This window comes from Engystomops pustulosus, chromosome 5 (assembly GCF_040894005.1).
Source record: "Engystomops pustulosus chromosome 5, aEngPut4.maternal, whole genome shotgun sequence".
Taxonomy (NCBI): domain Eukaryota; kingdom Metazoa; phylum Chordata; class Amphibia; order Anura; family Leptodactylidae; genus Engystomops; species Engystomops pustulosus.
In genome coordinates this window covers 140,682,666-140,702,182 of record NC_092415.1, presented here as the reverse complement: position 1 = coordinate 140,702,182, position 19,517 = coordinate 140,682,666, and the positions used below count along the sequence as shown (strand labels likewise).

At 40.3% G+C, this 19,517-nt stretch overlaps 1 protein-coding gene across 4 annotated transcripts in view; it reads left to right on the top strand.

Annotated features, from left to right (window-relative positions):
• PDE1C (phosphodiesterase 1C) overlaps positions 1 to 19,517 on the top strand; it is a 520,097-nt gene that overhangs the window by 464,670 nt on the left and 35,910 nt on the right. For all 4 annotated transcript variants that reach the window (XM_072153240.1, XM_072153239.1, XM_072153241.1 and 1 more), the window contains 2 exons: positions 14,571 to 14,699; positions 17,781 to 17,882. In XM_072153240.1, coding sequence (XP_072009341.1) covers positions 14,571 to 14,699; positions 17,781 to 17,882 — 231 coding nt within the window. The remainder of the gene's footprint in view (positions 1 to 14,570; positions 14,700 to 17,780; positions 17,883 to 19,517) is intronic.

The window sequence follows — 19,517 nt, the reverse complement described above, 5'->3', positions numbered from 1 at the left end:
CTGTGTGCCTTGTATGGAAATTAACCCCTTCCCATACCCGGATGTAATAGTACATCCGTATTGCAAGCTACTTAACCCACATAGACGTGCTAATTTGTCCTGTTTCTGTCACGGGCTCAAGTGCGGAGCTGGTTCCAGTAGCAGCTGGTGTATATAAAAGATGTCACCGCATTTTAACACCCGCCATCAGAGATGTCTCCAATGACGACAGCTTGTAAGGGGCTTTCCCCTAGGGATCGGACCTCCGTGCCCCTTACCAGGGGATCCAATCCTCCTAACGGCAGCCCCGAGGTCTGCAGAGTGTCCTGGGCCTGACTGATGTCTTCTGCAGCCAGACCCATTCTGGGCCTGAATGTAAACTGTCTGAAAATAAGTCTGCATACCAGACAGTATACTTCGTCTTGAACCAGTAATGCCTCTGAAAAGATGGTGATGCTAAAATTAACAAGATTTTCTCCAAATTAGTTTTTATTCTGTAAAATTAAAAAGTCATGTACATTGAATATTATTGTAATATTAGTTGACCATAGAATAAGAATAACATAACATAAACATAACAAAAAAAGCTTACCAAAAATTGATGATTTTAATTTCATCTACCAACAAAGAGTCAATATAATCTCATCATTTTGTTATAGATGCCCCAAAATTATGTACCAGAGAACTACATCTATAAATAAACCTATAACTCATATATAAACATTAAAAAAGAAAAAAATTATAGCCTGTACAATGTGACAATGCGAATCTGCTCTGAATGGCGCAGCTTCCCTTCCATGCCCGGCCGTGTCCCCTAACAGCAGTTTACCACCACATATGGGGTATTGGCAAACTAACAAGAAATTGGGTATCAAACTTGTGCACCTTTTTTCATTTAATCCATTGTGAATGTTTCATTTTCCGCCCAAAATGAATGTATTCTCCAAACAAATTGCAATTTCTAGACCACACCTCCGTTTTGTTTTAACCCCTTTGAAACTGTTCAGGGTTGCAGTTTCTATAATGGGGTAATTAACAAGTCTTGCTATTATTTAGACGTCTCACAGTCAATTGAAAGCATAAAACAGACATTTGGGAAATGTTAGTTATGAATTTAGTTGGGTTTGACTATCTACTTCAAAAGAATGTAGAACTTTGAAAATGGAGAATCTTTCGAAATGTTTAGCAAATTTCAGTTTTTTTAATAACTAAACACGAAATATATCATCATCGATTGTTTTTCACTCGAAAACACAATCAAAATCCCCTGGATATGATAAAGCGTCTACAGCTCTAACCACTTATAAGTGACACAGGACAGATTTGAAAAATAGTCCTGAAGGTTAATGGAATGTAAGTTAGAATGGATTTGAATTAAAAAATGAGTTAAAAAAAGGATATTTAATATGCAAATTCATTCTTTAGGTTTTGATAAGGGTAAACGTTACCTCAATGTTAACTTGAAAGGCAGCTCCTTATGCAAAAATACATAACTTACAAGAAGTCTAGTGACATATTAGTCAAACCAATATATCTTTTCTTAAAGGAATAGACTCTCAGCTGATCTCTCTTCCTGCTGCACGCACTGTACTAAGCATTGCAACAGAGAGAAAATGGCATAAGAAAAAGATAACTGATTTGGAAAAAAAAAACGGCTGTACAGTAGGAGGACACTAACTAACCAATTATGAGTAATTATAATTAACTAACTAGTTACTTGTTACTTCTCCTTTGATGGTTTATTGAAAAAACACATAATAGAACAAAGAGAGCAGGAATCCCATGAAGCATGAGTGAAAGACAAAATATACTCAAGCAGTCAACCAGCTCATTTTAACAATACATGACGAAATAAACAAAAACAGTAAGCATTGGGGATAGTAACGGGGAAAGGGGAAAGGAAGAAAAGGGGAAGGAGCATGGGCAAAGAAACTGGAACAAAAAGTAATGGTAGAGGACCAAGTTCAGGGCTGGGGAAAAAGGGACTGCTTGGAGCCTGATAGAGAAGGAAGTGTCCAAGTATTGTGGTAGGCATCCAGCAGATTACTATCTAGAGCTCTAAGTTCCTCCATATGGTGAATGTGGTCAACATCCTCTACCCACATTAACTTCATGGGAGGGGTTGTGGTTTTCCAAAGCCTAGGGATCGTCAGCCTCATAGCAATGTCGATGCAGACCTTTCTTGATATCTCTAAGTGGCGTGGGAACATGGATAGTAGTGCAATAGCTCCACATATATCTCTATAGAGGTCCCAGATAGCAGTCCAGATGGAGACGACTACTTTGCAGTACCACAAGATGGGAAGCATAGAATCTGAAACTTACAGGCATCTCCAACAGATTGGGGAAACGGAGGGGAACATTCGATTTAAACAGACAGAGGTCCAATATCAGTGAGTGAGAATTTTAAAACTAGTTTCCTAAATCTTGCCAGACACTGACATTTTATGAGTTAAAATAAGGGATTTCTCCTAGAGCTGTTTGTTACTTCCTGTTTTATTATGCATGTTTCACTTCCACTGTATGATTGAGAAGTCTGGATTTTCCCATTCTGTCTTACAGCAGAGAAGCTTTAGGACACTAGATATTATTTATTATACTACTGCATTATAATAAAGTATAGAATTCAGTTATACTGGGGTAGGCAGGATTTATTCATAGTATTACCATATATACTCCAGCATAAGCCGAGTTTGTCAAAACAATTTTTCTGCTTAAAATTCCCCACCCAAATTATACTCGGGTGTATTAGAAAAAAAAGGTTTCCGTACTCAGCTTTCCGATGCCCCAGGCAGGGGATGCTGACTTCATAGTTTGTGCACCCGCTGGGCCACACAGACGGACCTGACACAGACGAACCTGTCACACATGAAGTAAGAAGAGGAGCTGCCTGGGGCGTCGGAAAGGTGAGTATTTTCATTTTTTATGTGCTGGGCATACTGGGGGCTGGCAGGCTATATACTACACAGGCAGGCTATGTTCTCCACATGGCTGACTATATACTTCACGGGGCTGGCTGCTATATACTAAAGGGGCTGGCTACATACTACTGGAGGCTGGCTGACTATATACTAAAGAGGGCAGGCTGGCTATATACTACAGGGGGCTGGCTATATACTACCGGGGGCTGGCTGGCTATAATTATCACTGGGGGATTTCTGTCTGGCTATATACCACTGGATGCTGGCTGGCTGGGTATATAGTACTGGGGGCTGGCTATGTACTATGGGCCTTGCTATATACTACTGGGGCTGGCTGGCTATATACTATTGGGGGCTGGCTGGCTATATACCACTGGGAGCTGGCTGGCTATATGCTACTGGGACTTTGCTGGCTCAATACTGGGGGGCTGTGACCCATTCCTTTCCCACCCTAGGCTTATACTGAAGTCAATAGGTTTTACCAGTTTTTTGGTGGTAAATTTAGTTGCCTCGGCTTATACTCTGGTCCGCTTATACTCAAGTATGTACGGTACTCATTCCACCTTTATTTGGATATTATTCTGTCTCAAGTTGCAGTTTTGTAACTATCTTATATCTTATACAAATTCCTGTTTAGGTTTTGACATAAAAGAAAGAAATGACAACACCATGGTATTGAATATTCCTTACTTATGAAAGCCATTGTTTCAGTAATTGAAGTGTCAGTAACATGCTTTGTATTCAGCAGAGTAATGTGCTATTGCCAGTGGTGTCAGCATATTATACACCGTTCACCATATACTCTAGGGAAGAGGCATATTATTACAGTATCCATCTAAACTTAATATGTGTTTAGCTCTCAGTATCTGGTGTTTGCTAATGTGAATGCTGAAGTCTATTACAGATGAATACATTTTACAGCACAGAAAAGTTTAAAAGACAAAGCAAACAAAAAAAATCTTTTTGATCACATGGCACAATTTCCTTGCTTTATTACATCCATCAGTACATGATGTACATGATAGGTTCTGTTCTTAAGTTGAATTTGTGTGTAAGTCAGAACTGTTACAAGACCTGTTATATTTTATAAGGGTAATTCCAGATAAAGACTTTCCATGACAAATATCATTTTCATCATTTTGGGCTGTCATGGGAATAAAGATTACCAATAAAGTTTCATTGCAGGCACCTTTTATAACTCTTATGTTGATCACTACAGCCTGGGGCTGAAGTTTATTAAATTACCAAGTGAACTATGAATTCATTGAACAAGCAGTGCACCTTCACCAAAATTCTGTAGCAGCAGATAGACAAGTTTGAATAAGTTTAAGAAAAAATTGTGACCCTCCCCCCCTGCAAACAGATGTATATGTTTTTATACATCTTAGAATTCATTGTTTCCTCAGTTATTAAATGGCAGTCAGCAGCCCAAACCATGATGCTCCTGAAATACTCAGGGCCAGATTAAGGCTGGTGGAGGCTGGTTAAAAAAAAACAAAACATTTAATTCAGAGTAACAGTATTGCCTGAAAACTGAATACTGAATACATAAATAAATAATAATATTTTTTTCTATAGCTCCATCAAACGCCAACTTATTGAGAAACTCATAATACACAGCGCAGCTGCTGCAGAGCCTCTCGGTACACACCACAGCTGCTACCGAATACACATCTCTTCTGCTTTCGTAGAACCACATAATATTTGCCACAGTTACCACATTACCTCATAATACAAACCTCGGCTGCTGCAGAATCTCATAATACACACCTCAGGTGCTGCGGAACATCATAACACAAACCTCACCTGCTGTGCAACCTCATAATACACACCACAGCTGTTGTAGAACATCATAACGCACCCCAAAAGTGCTGCACAACTTTATAATGCAAACCTTAGCTGCTACACAACCGCAATATACCGACCTCAGCTGCTGCAGGACCTCATAATACAAACCTCACCTGCTATGGAACATTATAACACACACCTCAGCTTTTGCAAAACATCATAATGCATACCGCAGCTGTTGCAGAACCTCATGATGCACTCCTTAGCCGATGTAGGACATAATAATGCATCCTCAGAACTTCATTATACACTCGTCTGCTGCTGCAGAACATAATAATACTCACCTCAGCTGCTGCAGAACCTCATAATAAACATTTCAGTTGCTGCAGAACCTCATAATACACTGTTCAGCTGCTGCAAAACCTCATAATATGCCCTTTACAACCCTGATTCTTTCACTTTACACATCAATGAACTGCTCATCCAGTGTCCCGAAATTACATGGTGTAAGATATGCCCACTCATCTGCAAGGTTCCACCTACTCATCAGCAAAGCTCCAACTCCTTTGGCCACACAGGCAGGGTGACCAGGAGCAATGATCTTCAGGGAGTTTATAACTACCTGAATAGCATAGCACTCAGCAGTATTGGTGTCCTCAGGACACCATTATTGCTGCTCAGGTGGCAGGATTGGAGGCAGGCAGAATGGTGGGAGCCACCTCCTCCTGCTCACTGGTGGGGGTCCTGGGACAAATGCCTGTGGTGCTCTCCCAAAAATCTGGTCTTAACTATACTTCACAGTTGGGGTGGCCTTTAGTGGTTTGAAGTTTTATTTTTCCTCTAAACACTTTTGTCTCGTAGATTTTGATTTTCATTTGGGTTGCAAACAGATGGTTTCAGGCAAATTTTTGTGCACAGCAATAGCTTCCTTCAATGATTACATAAAGAGTAAATTTAGGCCCCTTCCACACTTGCGTTGCAGATCTCGTCAGAGTCTGATCAGGGTGCGATCAGTTTTTGGTCAGTGAAAAACGCACATTTTGCATCAGAGTGCAATCAGTTTTCAGTCAGAGTTTATTCAGTGCCTCAGTTTTTCACGTGCATTTTTGATGCAATTTCAATGCAATTTCAATGCGTTTTTCACGCGCAGAAAATGAAATGATGCGTGAAAAACGCATTGCACTTGCATTGCACTTGCAAGTGTCTCAGAGTGCAATGCGTTTTTGATGCATCTCCATAGACTTGTATGGTGCGTTTTTCACGCGCGTAACTTGCAAAAGTAGAGCATGTCGAGATTTAAATGCGCGTTAAAAAAAACGCGCGTGTGTGCGTGAAAAAAAATGCAAGTCTGAAAAGACCCATTGGTTACAATGGGTCAGAGTGCAATGCAAGTTCTGTGCGTCAAAAGCACGCGCAGAAAACGCGCTTCAAAAACGCAAGTGTGAAAGGGGCCTTAGTCTTCCTTTTTTCTAAAGATTGACCATTGTCCTCTATGATTGACCTTGTCAGGATGCCTACTGCTACGGGGAGTAGCAACCGTTTTCCTCTACGTATGATTCATACTAACCAGATGTTCTTCAGAAGTATAGATCTACCAGGGGACAACATTTTTGTGCCTTAATTTAATGTACAAAGTGCCATACTTTTAACCACTGTAATAGCAACACTTTCAAAACTACTATACCTCTTAACCTCTAGGTGCACCAGGACATTATAGTACGTCCGTGCAAGTAGATACTTTCCACACCGGGACGTGCTATAACGTCCCGCTTCTGGCACGTAATTTAAAAAATGTTATGCACTCTAAAATAAGAATACTAAAAAGAACAATCCTTCTTGAAAAAATAAGCCCTTAACCAGATTTGTGAGGTGAAAATTATAAAAGTTATGCATATGAAAGACGATGATGCTAAAAATAAATTTATATCTTGAGAACTTGTGGTTCTCAATGGTATAAATATAATATTTGTCTCATTCTCAAAACTCATGGCCATGACTGTAAGTTTTCATACACAATACAATGTTTTGATACATGATAATTTTATGCTAATAATCTAAGTAGTATGTTAATAAAAGGCTTTTATTGAATACTTTCTTCATGATATGTTATCTCTATTTCATTTTTTCTATAACCATATATTATAGGGCAAACCTGTCACCGGGAATGTAAGTTTTGACAGGTTCTAATTACCTATGCTATGCTAATTTTAAAAATGCATTTGTCAGCATTCTGAATCATTTAAGTAGCATGTGAGTGTGCCAGCAGTATGTGGTGAGTCCCGGGGTGGGTTGGTGTTTGGTCAGCAGCAGCCTGTGTGTGCCTATGTCTCCTTATGCATTTTTCATCTCCTCCATACCATCCCCTGTCTGTTAAAGGGGCCACATTTGCACATATACACCTTGTGACAGGTTCCTATAGAGCCCTAATAACTAACTGACAGCCTTCTTTATCTAAAAAGTGTTTCCTTCACATTCCCAGAAATCAATTTTAATTTATATTACATGGAATCCAAGGCGGTGTATCTTGCCCGGTCGACCCCTCCCATCTACTCCTCCCCATGGATTTTGCCTCCTTACTATTCAGTAGTTTATGTCATAGGACCAGGGTGATGTCATCAAAGATCCTGTGACCTTCACATTTGCAAAATGTTCCCCCATGTATGTATCTGATGACATGAAATCACAGCAGCTTCCATGCACTTCTAATCTTCTCTATCCTGCGTTGAGGCTGCTATGACTTCATATCATCACAAACATACAGTACGGGTACAGTTTGCTACTCTTAGGAGGTTAAATGACCTGATTTAATGTCACTCTGGTCACATGATATGAATGTAACATATCATAAGGCAAAGCTGTCAGTCAAAATAATGGGGTTTGGTTCACTGGCAGCCCAGGAGAGAAAAGAGTCAGCAGAAAAGCTAGTCAGAAAGAGTCAGAAAAGCTAATTTGCATATCCGAAAAATGACTGTAATTAAGGTACAGTGCCTCACTGACAGCTGATTTTAGGTGTTATAGGGAGTATTTGTAAATTTTTCTTTAAACACACATGACAGGAAGTGGGGAGGGATTTGGATGAGTGTCGAGAAGAGGAGACTGACCAAGGCACACACAGGCTGCAACTCAGGGCCGGCTCCTGGCTTTAGTGGGCCCCTGGGCGACAGAGCTCTAGTGGGCCCCTTTATGGGCCGCCCTCCAGTAGTCACCTTGCCCCCCCCTCCCGTATACACACTGCGCCCCTCCTCCTGTATACACACTGCCCCCCTCCTCCTCTATACACATTGACCCCCCCACCACTGTATACACACTGACCCCCCCACCCCTGTATACACACTGCCCCCCTGTATACACACTGCCCCCCTCCTCCTGTATACACACTGCCCCCTCCTGTATACACACTGCCCCCCTCCTCCTGTATACACAGTGCCCCCCCTCCTCCTGTTTACACAGTGCCCCCCCTCCTCCTGTATACACACTGCCCCCCTCCTCCTGTATACACACTGCCCCCCTCCTCCTGTATACACACTGCCCCCTCCTCCTGTATACACACTGCCCCCCTCCTCCTGTATACACACTGCCCCCCTCCTCCTGTATACACACTGCCCCCCTCCTCCTGTATACACACTGCCCCCTCCTCCTGTATGCACACTGCCCCCCCTCCTCCTGTATACACACTGACCCCCCCACCCCTGTATACACACTCCCCCCTCCTCCTGTATACACACTGCCCCCCTCTGTCTGTATACACACTGCCCCCCTCCTCCTGTATACACACTGCCCCCTCCTCCTGTATACACATTGACCCCCCCACCACTGTATACACACTGCCCCCCTCCCCCTATATACACACTGCCCCCCTCCTCCTGTATACACTCTGCCCCCCTCCCCCTAAATATACACTACCCCCCTCCTCCTTTATACACACTGCCCCCTCCTCCCCCTATATACACACTGCCCCCCTCCTCCTGTATACACACTGCCCCCCTTATCCTCCTGTATACACACTGCCCCCTCCTCCTGTATACACACTGCCCCCCCCTCCTCCTGTATACACACTGCCCCCCCCCTCCTCCTGTATACACTCTGCCCCCCCCCCCTCTTCCTGTATATTCCCTGGCCCCTGTAAGTCTCCCCCTCACCTCACTGATGCAGGTCTCTCTGTGTGGTCATTGCTTTCCCCGGCAGGTCATGTGACCATGACGTCATCACAGGTCCTTCAACCTCTCATGCTGCAGCTCCTGCCGGGGAAAGCAGTGAGTGACTGCACACGTTCTCATCGCGATCTGTGTCCGGAGGACACAGATCGTGATGAGAGAGGGAAGGAACCTCTCGGGCAGCGGGGCAGATGTCCTGCTGACCCGGGGAGATCCGGGGACCCGAGTGGGCCCCTCCAGTACCCCGGGCCCCGGCACTTTCCCGGGTTAGCCGGGTGCTGGCGCCGGGCCTGCTGCAACTGCTCGGGGCTCACCACATGTTTCTGGCAGGGAGCCAGGTAATCTGAAATAAAATTTTAAAATGAAGTGTAATTTATTAGAATACAGGCAGTCCCCGGGTTACGTACAAGATAGGGTCTGGAGGTTTGTTCTTAAGTTGAATTTGTATGTAAGTCGAAACTGTATATTTTATCATTGTAGACAAAAAAATTTTGGCCCCAGTGACAATTGGAGTTTAAACAATTTTTGCTGCAATGGGACCAATAATTATCAATAAAGCTTCATTACAGACACTTTACAGCTGATTATTTCAATCTGGGACTATAGTAAAGCATTCAGAAAGCTTCACCAGAAGTCAGAGGGGTCTGTCTGTAACTATGGGTTGTCTGTAAGTCGGGTGTCCTTAAGTAGGGGACCGCCTGTACTGACAAAAGCATTTTTAAAATCAGCATAGCATAGATTATTGGAACCTGTCATCAGCTAAAAATGACATTCCTGGTTGCTGCTTTTCCTTAAATATAAAACTCAACATATTTTTAGAATAAAATGATCTCCAGAAATGACTCTCAGGGTTTCACAAACTTTCTAGCAACACTGTATCTTATATGATATGTCATCCATGTAAATATTGAATTAAAATAGCGTCACTTGTGCCAAACTCTAGGCCAATAGTGTCTATCTGGTAACTGTGATTTAATAATTATCTTACAAATTACATATCTGTCATTACTCTCTACAAGGACATAAATAGACCTTTACCCCAAGTGGACATGAGAAAAAGCATATATTCCTTCTAGTAGGTTCTATTTAGGTTGAATGTTCTTTCACATGAGTACACAGAAACTACATACAAACACATCAATAATTTATCAAAAAAACCTGGGACGGGCAACACTTTAATTTGATTGATTTCCAAAGGACTGCCTTTATTCTGGATCTATAATTTAATCCTTTTACACAGATTTACAACACGCATTCCCCTTGATTGATTTGTATTTTCATTAGAGCTTCCATGCTGATGATATAGCAGTAATAACAGTTATTTGGTGCTTCTAGATTTAAAGCACTTAGAAATATAAATAGCTGCAACAATATAGCAAGGAAACAACTGTTGAGATGGAAATGTTCTCATTTTTCGGTTATGCTTAACCCATTCATGGCTGTTAAGATCAAAACAAAATCAGGTGCAATTTTAAAATGTTTATTTTTTTGGCTAAATTAATGTATTTTTTAAAACATTTACACATTCTCAGTGAGAAAATATCAAAATGCTTCACAAAGTTTCATGCCCAATTTCTCCCTAGTATGCAATACCTAATATGTAGTGGTAAACGGCTGTATGCGTGAACACTATGGCATTGAAGGGAAGGTGTACCATTCAGAACATATTTATATTGTCACTTTTTTAAGGCTACGCAATTTTTTTAAATGAAATGTAAAAATGTAATGGCTTATTTTCTGAAGGATTAGATGGACTTTAAAAATATTCCATTTAGTGGGTCTTTAGCATGTTGACAAGATTTCATTAACTCTTGAATGTATTAAAGGGGGTTTCCCAAAACAAAATAAAATTCTCACATTTCAATCCCCTAGTGGTGATAACAAAATAAAGATCATTTTAACCCCTTACTTTACAATTTCCTCAGTTTTATTGCTGTTTTAGCTCCTATCATTCCCCAGGCTGCTCACTGCAAAATCCTAGGGTATGGACGGGTACTCTCTAAGCAGACACATTGGAGCACATTTACTTTCCCGGTCTGCAGAGTTCACCAAAAGTGCATTGTCCAACGATAATATAATAATAATGCCCAATATCGTGCATGTGTCACCTTCCCCACTCAGATCTGTGGAGTTCACCTTCTTCATCCTGGTGCATGTACGTGCATTGCCTTGCGACACAATTTGAAAGTGAAATACGCTGCTCAGTTTGAGTCAGTCGAATCAATTTGTGTCACATGGAAGCCAGCGCAGCTGCGCAAAAAATCTATCGCATGTGACACAATCCCAGTGCAGACACCTGTTAAATATCTGTCAAAGCCGTGAAAATCCCCGAAAACAGCACACAGTCCGAGGAAAGTGCAATCCGCGAACCTTAGTAAGTAAGCCCCATTAAGATCTCTCTAGTTCTTTGAGCTGTCAATGTGGTTCAATTATTAGGGTACAGGTGTATATGCACTTTCATGTGGCTTCTGACATTGTACTAACACACTGACACACAGATCAGAGATGATTATAGGTTGTTGTTTTCAGCCTCTCTCTGCTCACTATCTCCTGGCAGGAAGTGTCATCAGTGTCTCAGTGTGCATCAGTGTCAGCTCCGTGCAGGGGGCATGGCTACAGACACACAGCAGAGAGACACAGAAAACTCCATGCTGTCACATACAAATCAAAGATGGCGGCCATGACCCTAATTCAGAAGTTACAGGGTCGTTTCTAGGGGCAACTGAAATTGTTTACAGCAGGACGGATAGAGACAGGCGCATTTTGGCGCAAATAACTTTTTGTGATCACTTTTTAGTGGAAAATTTACATTTTTGTTCATTATAAAATGCGTGTATAAAATCATGGTGTTTAGGCGACTTTAACTTTGAATTATTTTTTTTTATTTTTAAAAAACTGTGTCTTATTGAGCTAACAGACTGCGATACAAATGTATTGCAGTGTGTTATTTAACCTACTCAGCATGCTGCCATCGGGGAATCGGACCCCTTCTTGACTGTGTACGGGGTTAAAACCCGCAGCTTCTGGCATCGGCTCTGGAAGAGGGACATAATAGTACACCATGGGTTGGGAAGTTACCACGGCCTGTGCCACACTATTATGTCCTTTGTTGGGAAGGGGTTAACATTTAATGTATAGAAAAAAAATATTTTATTGCATTGTTACAAATCCTAAATATGTCTGCAAGATTGTTGGCTCAATAGTGTTACAGATGGTGTCCTGAATGTTACCATTTTACATGCAATCTCTAAATGTCAGTAAGCAATTTCCAGTGTGGATGAAACTAGCCATCCGGTGAGATATGTCTACTGTCATCACCATCTTCATGAGCTAAAATGAATCTGAAGTGGAATTATTATGTCATCATCATAATTATTGTTTTGCAAGTTCATACCCCATATGTATTTTCACTCACATGTTTTTAGTCACAGTGCATTTTTTATATAAAGCTCAGTATTAAAGATCTTATGTAATTTGGAGGAATATTCTGACTATGGCATGTAGAGTAATTTGTAGAGTCTTGTCAGGACTATTGAGAAAAGGAAGGAGCAGTTTATTGACTACTAAAGGCCACAATGAGAGTAATGGACATGTGATATAGCTCTTCCAGTGGAATTTGGGTCTTTTGTTTGTAAGTTCTAAAAAGAAAGAGGACCTGCTGTCTCTGCTGAGGAATTGGGAAAGCCAAGCCAAGACCCCAACCTGAATAACACTGCTTCTTTCCATATGTTTTTGAGGCTCTGTCTCCCAATAGGCTACCCTTTATTAAGGTCACATCACAAGTGTGTGTTTAAAATCTATCTGCCTACGATAAGGAACAATTATTGAAAGCACTTTGTCTTTTTCAACTTTACTTTTGTGTTGTTTTTAATACCTTGAAACATGCCTTTATTTGGAGCATTGTGTGTCAATGTCACTCTGACATAATTTTCTATTGCTGCCAATCATCCTAGAGTTTAGGGCGAGGGGAACGGTGTGGGAAAATTTGTAAAAATAATTTAAAAAACGAGATAGGAGCTATATGAAATATGAAATAAAATCAGCATGTAATGGTCCATCCACACATTCAAATGCAGTTTGGAGAAGCCAAAAGCAAGTGTAGATATGCTATTATTTCTCTGTATAGGGCTCCCTGCATTGTGTGTGTGCTTGATGTTAAATCAATGGAAATCACATTGATAAATTCATTTCTCTGGTCTCATACATCGGATTGTAGTTTCCATGAATGTGTGCAAGCAGTAATTCTCTACATGTCGATGACACAATGACCACATACAGCAGACTGTGAAAAATAGCTTGCATTTGTGTAAGGCTAAGTTTTCACACTGTTAGGGACTTTCAGTCATGCCCTTCCATTATTTAAAGATAAAAATATTGCTGCATCCCACATCCCACAGTGGGATGCCTTCAATTCATGCAACACTATGAGGAATGGAAGGTGAAGAAGAAGACAAAATTCTATGTGAAAAGTCAGCAGCATTGTACGGTAGCAGGGCACATTGCAGAGCTAAGCCTCTCCTTTTGAAAACATAGACACAATAAACACAATGGCGCACATTCACAATAGTTCCTATGCCAGTTTTCTGTATGACTTCTTTTCAGTGCAAACTGCTTGCACATGTGTTGCACATTTGTGCTGCCCTATACATGACACAACACAAAATTCTGGACTGAAGGGGGGTTCCAAAGCACAGTCGGACCATGCAACACATTTATCATGCAGACTCCGACAGAATTGTGTTGCACGCTCTACGTTAAAGGTGTACCAAAAAATGTTTGTGCATCTGCAGTGAGATAGGACACAAATCAGAATAAAACCAGTTACTCAGAATACATTTTAATATCAGTGATGTGAAAAATTGATTGTTTATAAAATAGAGCATTAAAACGACTTGGGTGGTTTTGTAGCAAAAACATATGGCGGTTAGCAAACACATGTAATACATTGGGGCTTATTTACTAAGGGTCGCTCACTGCACTTTCGTTGGACAGTTCGCCGGTTTCGGGGGTTTACACGGCTTTGACAGGTATTTAACAGGTGTCTGCGCTGGGATTGTGTTGCACAAGATCGGATGCGCACATTTAATAATGGATAATAGTATATACCTGGAATCAGGAAGTAATAAGGCGCTTTGGAAGGAACACTGCCCAGCACCTCCCGACACGTGTTTCGTTCCCTACAGGACTTTGTCGAAGTCACTGTTTCTGATACATTTTTATTCCTGGCACTATAGACTTTGCCCTATGCACTTTTTAAACAATGTATTACATGTTATTTGATGTATTCACTGCCCGGCACTTATATGTTTTTGCCATGACACCTCCCATATCTGTTTAATGGTCCATTTTTAAGTGTATTTAATAAACAATCTATTTTTAACATCACTGAAATTACTCAATATGTTCCTAGATAGGTAGTGTCAATTTTTACATAATTGTAACTACTTTGGCCACACCCAGGCATTGTTGGAAATGCTGATTCTTCTATCGAGAGAACTGGAATGGATGAGCATCCTAAGTAAATGAGACCCATGCCAACTGCTATGTCTGGTAACTTTTTTGTATGGCAAAAAGTGATAATTACCCTGTACAGTATCTTCAATTGATTCTACATTTGTATATCAAATCCTGTTTTATAAATGAATGATAACCAGTGTTGTACTATAATAGATGTTTGATCTTCTTAGGAGATATTCAGAGATTAATAATAATTTTTGTTCCTTTTCAGATCAGATCCAGCTATTTTATACAATGACCGATCTGTTCTTGAAAATCACCATGTAAGTGCAGCGTATCGCCTGCTACAGGATGATGAGGAGATGAATATATTATATAACCTTTCCAAGGATGACTGGAGGTGAGATATGTAAGCAATATATTAGTAAGTTCATTAATTTTATCAGAAGCTTTTTTGTGTGTCTTTAATTCCATTTAAGGTGTATTCCCACTTTGGCAAATTAATGTTATTGTTTGTATAATGAAAAATAATACAATTTTCCAATATACTTTTTCTGTGTCAATTCCTTGTGGTTTTTGAGATCTCCGGTTGCTGTCCTTCTATAGAAAGCTTCTATGTTTACTTCCAGTGGACAAAAATCTGACCACGGTCACACAGGTGCACAGATCGTTATATCCCACAGCTCTGATTACTGTTACTAACGATCTGTGCACCTGTGTGACCCTGGTCAGATTTCTGTCTGCTGGATGTAAATATAGAAGCTTTCTATAGAAGGACAGCAAGCAGAGATCTAGAAAACTGTGAGGAATTGATACTGAAAGTGTATTAAAAATTTGTATAACTTTTCATTATTCGAACAATATCTATTACTTTTTGAAATGGGAATACCCCTTTGAATACGTGTTTATGGGTAACTTCCATTTATACATGTTACTGTACTGCATGCATTTACTCCCATCTATTTTAGGTGGTTTTCAAAGGGTTTTTTGTCCTGTGTTCTACAAACTACTAAAGGACTTGGATTTCCCCATACCATGCAACTGCCTGTGTCCATGGAGAACAGGGTGGTCCCACACAGTCGGGGGAGGCAAATCCACCCGAACTAGTTGTTAAAATAAAAGCTGTTTTAGGGAGCTAAAGAGGAGCAGAAGGATTTTATTTGTTATTTATTAATTTCCATATGTGTGTCAGGTTTCCCTTTCTTACACGACCTCAGGTATTCTAATATTTTACATAGCCTGCTGAGTGAGCTCAAATAAACCACACCAAAACTGGAGTATGGTATAAAGATCTTCCTCAGCAGGAAGTGGTACCAACCAAAAGAGGAAGTAGTTCTGTTCTTTATTGCCAACACGCAACATTATATCCAAACTACTTTGGGGAGGAGGAATTCACAGTGAATACATAGATAGTTGTTTGTCTGATTATCACTTGATCATCGCAAAGCCATGTAGCACAAGAACATCATTTGCCCATAGTCCATATATGGCTGTGATAGTTCCAGTCATGTTCAGTGGCTCTGTGACGTTGGTAGCAGAACTTCCCTGTGATTTCCATGAACTGGCTGGGTACAAGACATCCATAATAGAGAAAGCAAAAAGCGGCACTCACCGGATTCGTGCAGAGAGTTTTATTTGGACACACAGAGTGTAGACGTGGACATAGTGCAGACCGCGGCAAGCGACGGGCCGTTTCGCGCCTATATGGCGCTTTTTCAAGCCATAGGCCATAGGCTTGAAAAAGCGCCATATAGGCGCGAAACGGCCCGTCGCTTGCCGCGGTCTGCACTATGTCCACGTCTACACTCTATGTGTCCAAATAAAACTCTCTGCACGAATCCGGTGAGTGCCGCTTTTTGCTTTCTCTATTATGTGATTTTGCCTTCTCAACTTTTCATCAGCTGAGCACCACCTTAGTGCAGCCTCGATTCCTATTGGAGCAAGGCGAAAAGGGATGAGTGTCCTCAAGGGGTAGTGCAGGGCATCTACCTCATTGTATACAAGACATCCATCTATTCCAGGAAGTGTGCTGCCAGTACATGGTACGTACTGGGGGTTCATAGACAGGCATCATCTTAGCTCCTGCATTTAGCAAGCATGCAAAATAAAAGCATTGTTATTAATCATACAGTAGTAATCATACAGTAGTACTTCGCATATGTTCTAGAAAAAAGTCTGTATTTTTTAAATTCTTTCCTATTTTTTAATCTTTAAAACTTTTATTTCACTTTTTTATTTTATGCTTCCCCCCTTATATGGTCTATTCATTCATCCAATACACACTATTGTAAAATTGTTCATTTTCTAATGCATTAGGGGTGGTGAAATATCAGACCTAGAAGGCTCCTGGCTGCAAAGGCAACTGACTGATAGCAAGCTGAAGACAGGGAGGGTTAGCAGCCATAGTTAAAAGGTTTAAAGGGAACCTGTCACCACATTTTCACATATACAGCCAGTGACAGGTTCCTTTAGAGCCCTATTAACTAACTGACATCCTTCTTTTAGCTAAAAATTGTTTTGCTTACATCCACATAAATCACCTTTTATCTTGTATTACATGGCATCAGAGGGGGCATGTCCTGCTCAGCTGGCCCCCCATCTAATCCTCCCCATGCCTTATGCCTCCTTACTGGTCACAGTTCATGTCATGTGACCAGAGTGACATCATCTCAGGTCCTTTAGCCTCTTAGCAATAGCAAACTGTACCCCTTGAATGTATCTGACCACATGAGGTCACAGCAGCCTCCATGGACTTCTTATCCTCTCCATTATCCATGGAGACTGCTGTGATTTTATGTAATCACATACATGGTGTACAGTTTGCTATTTTTAGAAGGCTGTGAGAACTGCTATGATGTCACTGGTCACAATGTCATGAATGTAACACAAGGCACCATATAAAAAAATTGACACAATATTATATTATATTCCCATCAATAAATAGAGCTTTATATGCCAGTAGTTGAATATTAGCAGACAGTCCCTAAGTCAGAGCCAGGTGATAAGAGGCTAAAAAACATCTGAACATCAGAAAAACATCTGTAAGTAAGGTACAGGGCCCCACTGGCAGCTAATTTTAGGTGATGTAAGGAGGACTTTTAAACCTTTATCAGCAGACATTGTAAGTCAGTGTGGGGGGGGGGGTCACAATCTGGTGACAGGTCCTCTTTAAATATCAGTTTTACAGGTGTGTTCTTTTCAAAGTGAATTATTTAATAAAAATATGTAATCTACACTATCATTAAAACAGATCTGAATATAGAAAAAAAATCATAATCAGAAAGAATTGAAAAAAATAAAGTTATTAATCTGGATTTGCTACTTAAGATATATGAGTTTAACTCCCACAGAATAAAGATATCTAAAAGCAGTTTGTGACACATATGGTCTAGAGAAGAAATGTCAATTACAATTAGCAAATGCACAAGAAAACTAATGTCTTACACATACTTTTTCATTCTGCCTTATGGCAACCTTAAAGGGAATTCCGGGCTTTGGTGATTGAGATGGTGTTAGCCACGGATATGTCCTGTCACTTCCAACAAATCAAAGCAATGAAGAATGCTTTGCAGCAGCCGGAAGGGTGAGTAACGTTGTTATGTCCTATGGTAAAAGGTTAAAGCAAATACTAGTAGGCTGGTTTTGCACTTCAAATGTATTATATTATGGGTTCTTCAGTGTGTGACTTTCTTAAAATGTCTTATGCTCTTTTAAAATAAAGAGCACATTGCAACATTTGGTGTGGAAATAAATGTAAAAGATAACTAAACATAGATAAGTAATAAAAGACCGCTAAAAATAGCCAAATCTAGAATGCCACCAACACTAAATAATACTGGCTGTAGAAAAAGACCTTGCAGTTAGTAAATAAATTGTTAGATCTTACCAGCTCATATGTTTACATGAAATGAACAGGTAGCAGGGCTCCTCTCAGAATAGGAGCACACGGACGCATGATCAGAAGGCCTAGTACGCCCTATACTGCACAGATGAGCCCTATCACTCCAATAGCTCTTGTCCTCACCCTGTCAGGTGCACTACTGACCCTGTCACTATAAGAGCAGGGACACTAAGGTCCCTCTCTAAATCAGGTATAATCTCGACACATTTCTAGAGGCTTGCCTCCGTCATCAAGGGTTTCCTTAATCCGCCATCTGACTGCCTGCTGTGAACTAGGACTAAGACAGTGGTATGACACAGTGGTGTATGGTATAGCGATCACAAGGCAGTGTGCTGAAGGCAGTGAATCTAATGCAATTCAAGAAATAATTTTAGTTGTACTATAGGTAGAAAGATATTTAATTTGTAATTTTAAATAGTTTGTATGGTGATAAACTGTATAGAAAAATGGGACAGCTTCTAGTTAATGTGTACAAAAGGGCTAGTCTCAGAAAAGTCCCTTGCTCCAACTCCACAAGGTCAATCTTATATGTACAAATAATAATCAATAACAATCAATTATAATGAAAACACCCCAAAAATTATTACATTAAATATAGTGCTTCTTTATTCATTTATGCATAGGCAGCACCTTCCCTCTAAATCAACATACACAATGCATCCCTGAAATTATATTTTGCATATACAGTGGTCACTACTGTGGCCTTCATAATTACAGAACCAGAGCTGAGCTCACTATATGACACAGGACCAGAAACATGCTCAAGACAGAAACCATAACAGGGATTTGTACAGGAATATAATGCCAGATATTAGCTCAATACATATGTACTAAACCATTTAGATGTAAGGAACCAGAACTGAGCTCAGTACAGAAATGCAGTACCAGAACTGGGCTCTTTTCAGAAATATAGCACCTGAACCCTGCTGCATTCAGGAATACAGTACCAAAACCAATTTTTCTGACTCTCTTGTACTGACTGAACGGTATGTTCTTTTTCCACTTACTAAAATATAAACTATCGTAATTCAAATAGCTATTTGTATCTACTTTTTTTTTTTTTAAAGTAGATGTATAGATGGGTTGATCTTTAATTTTTAGATCTTAATCTATACAGGCAGTCCCCGGGTTACATACAAGATAGGGTCTGGAGGTTTGTTCTTAAGTTGAATTTGTATGTAAGTCGAAACTGTATATTTTATAATGGAAGTTCTAGACAATTTTTTTTCTTTTGCCCCAGTGACAATTGGAGTTTCAAAATTTTTGGTGTAATGGGACCAAGGATTATCAATAAAGCTTCATTACAGACACCTTACA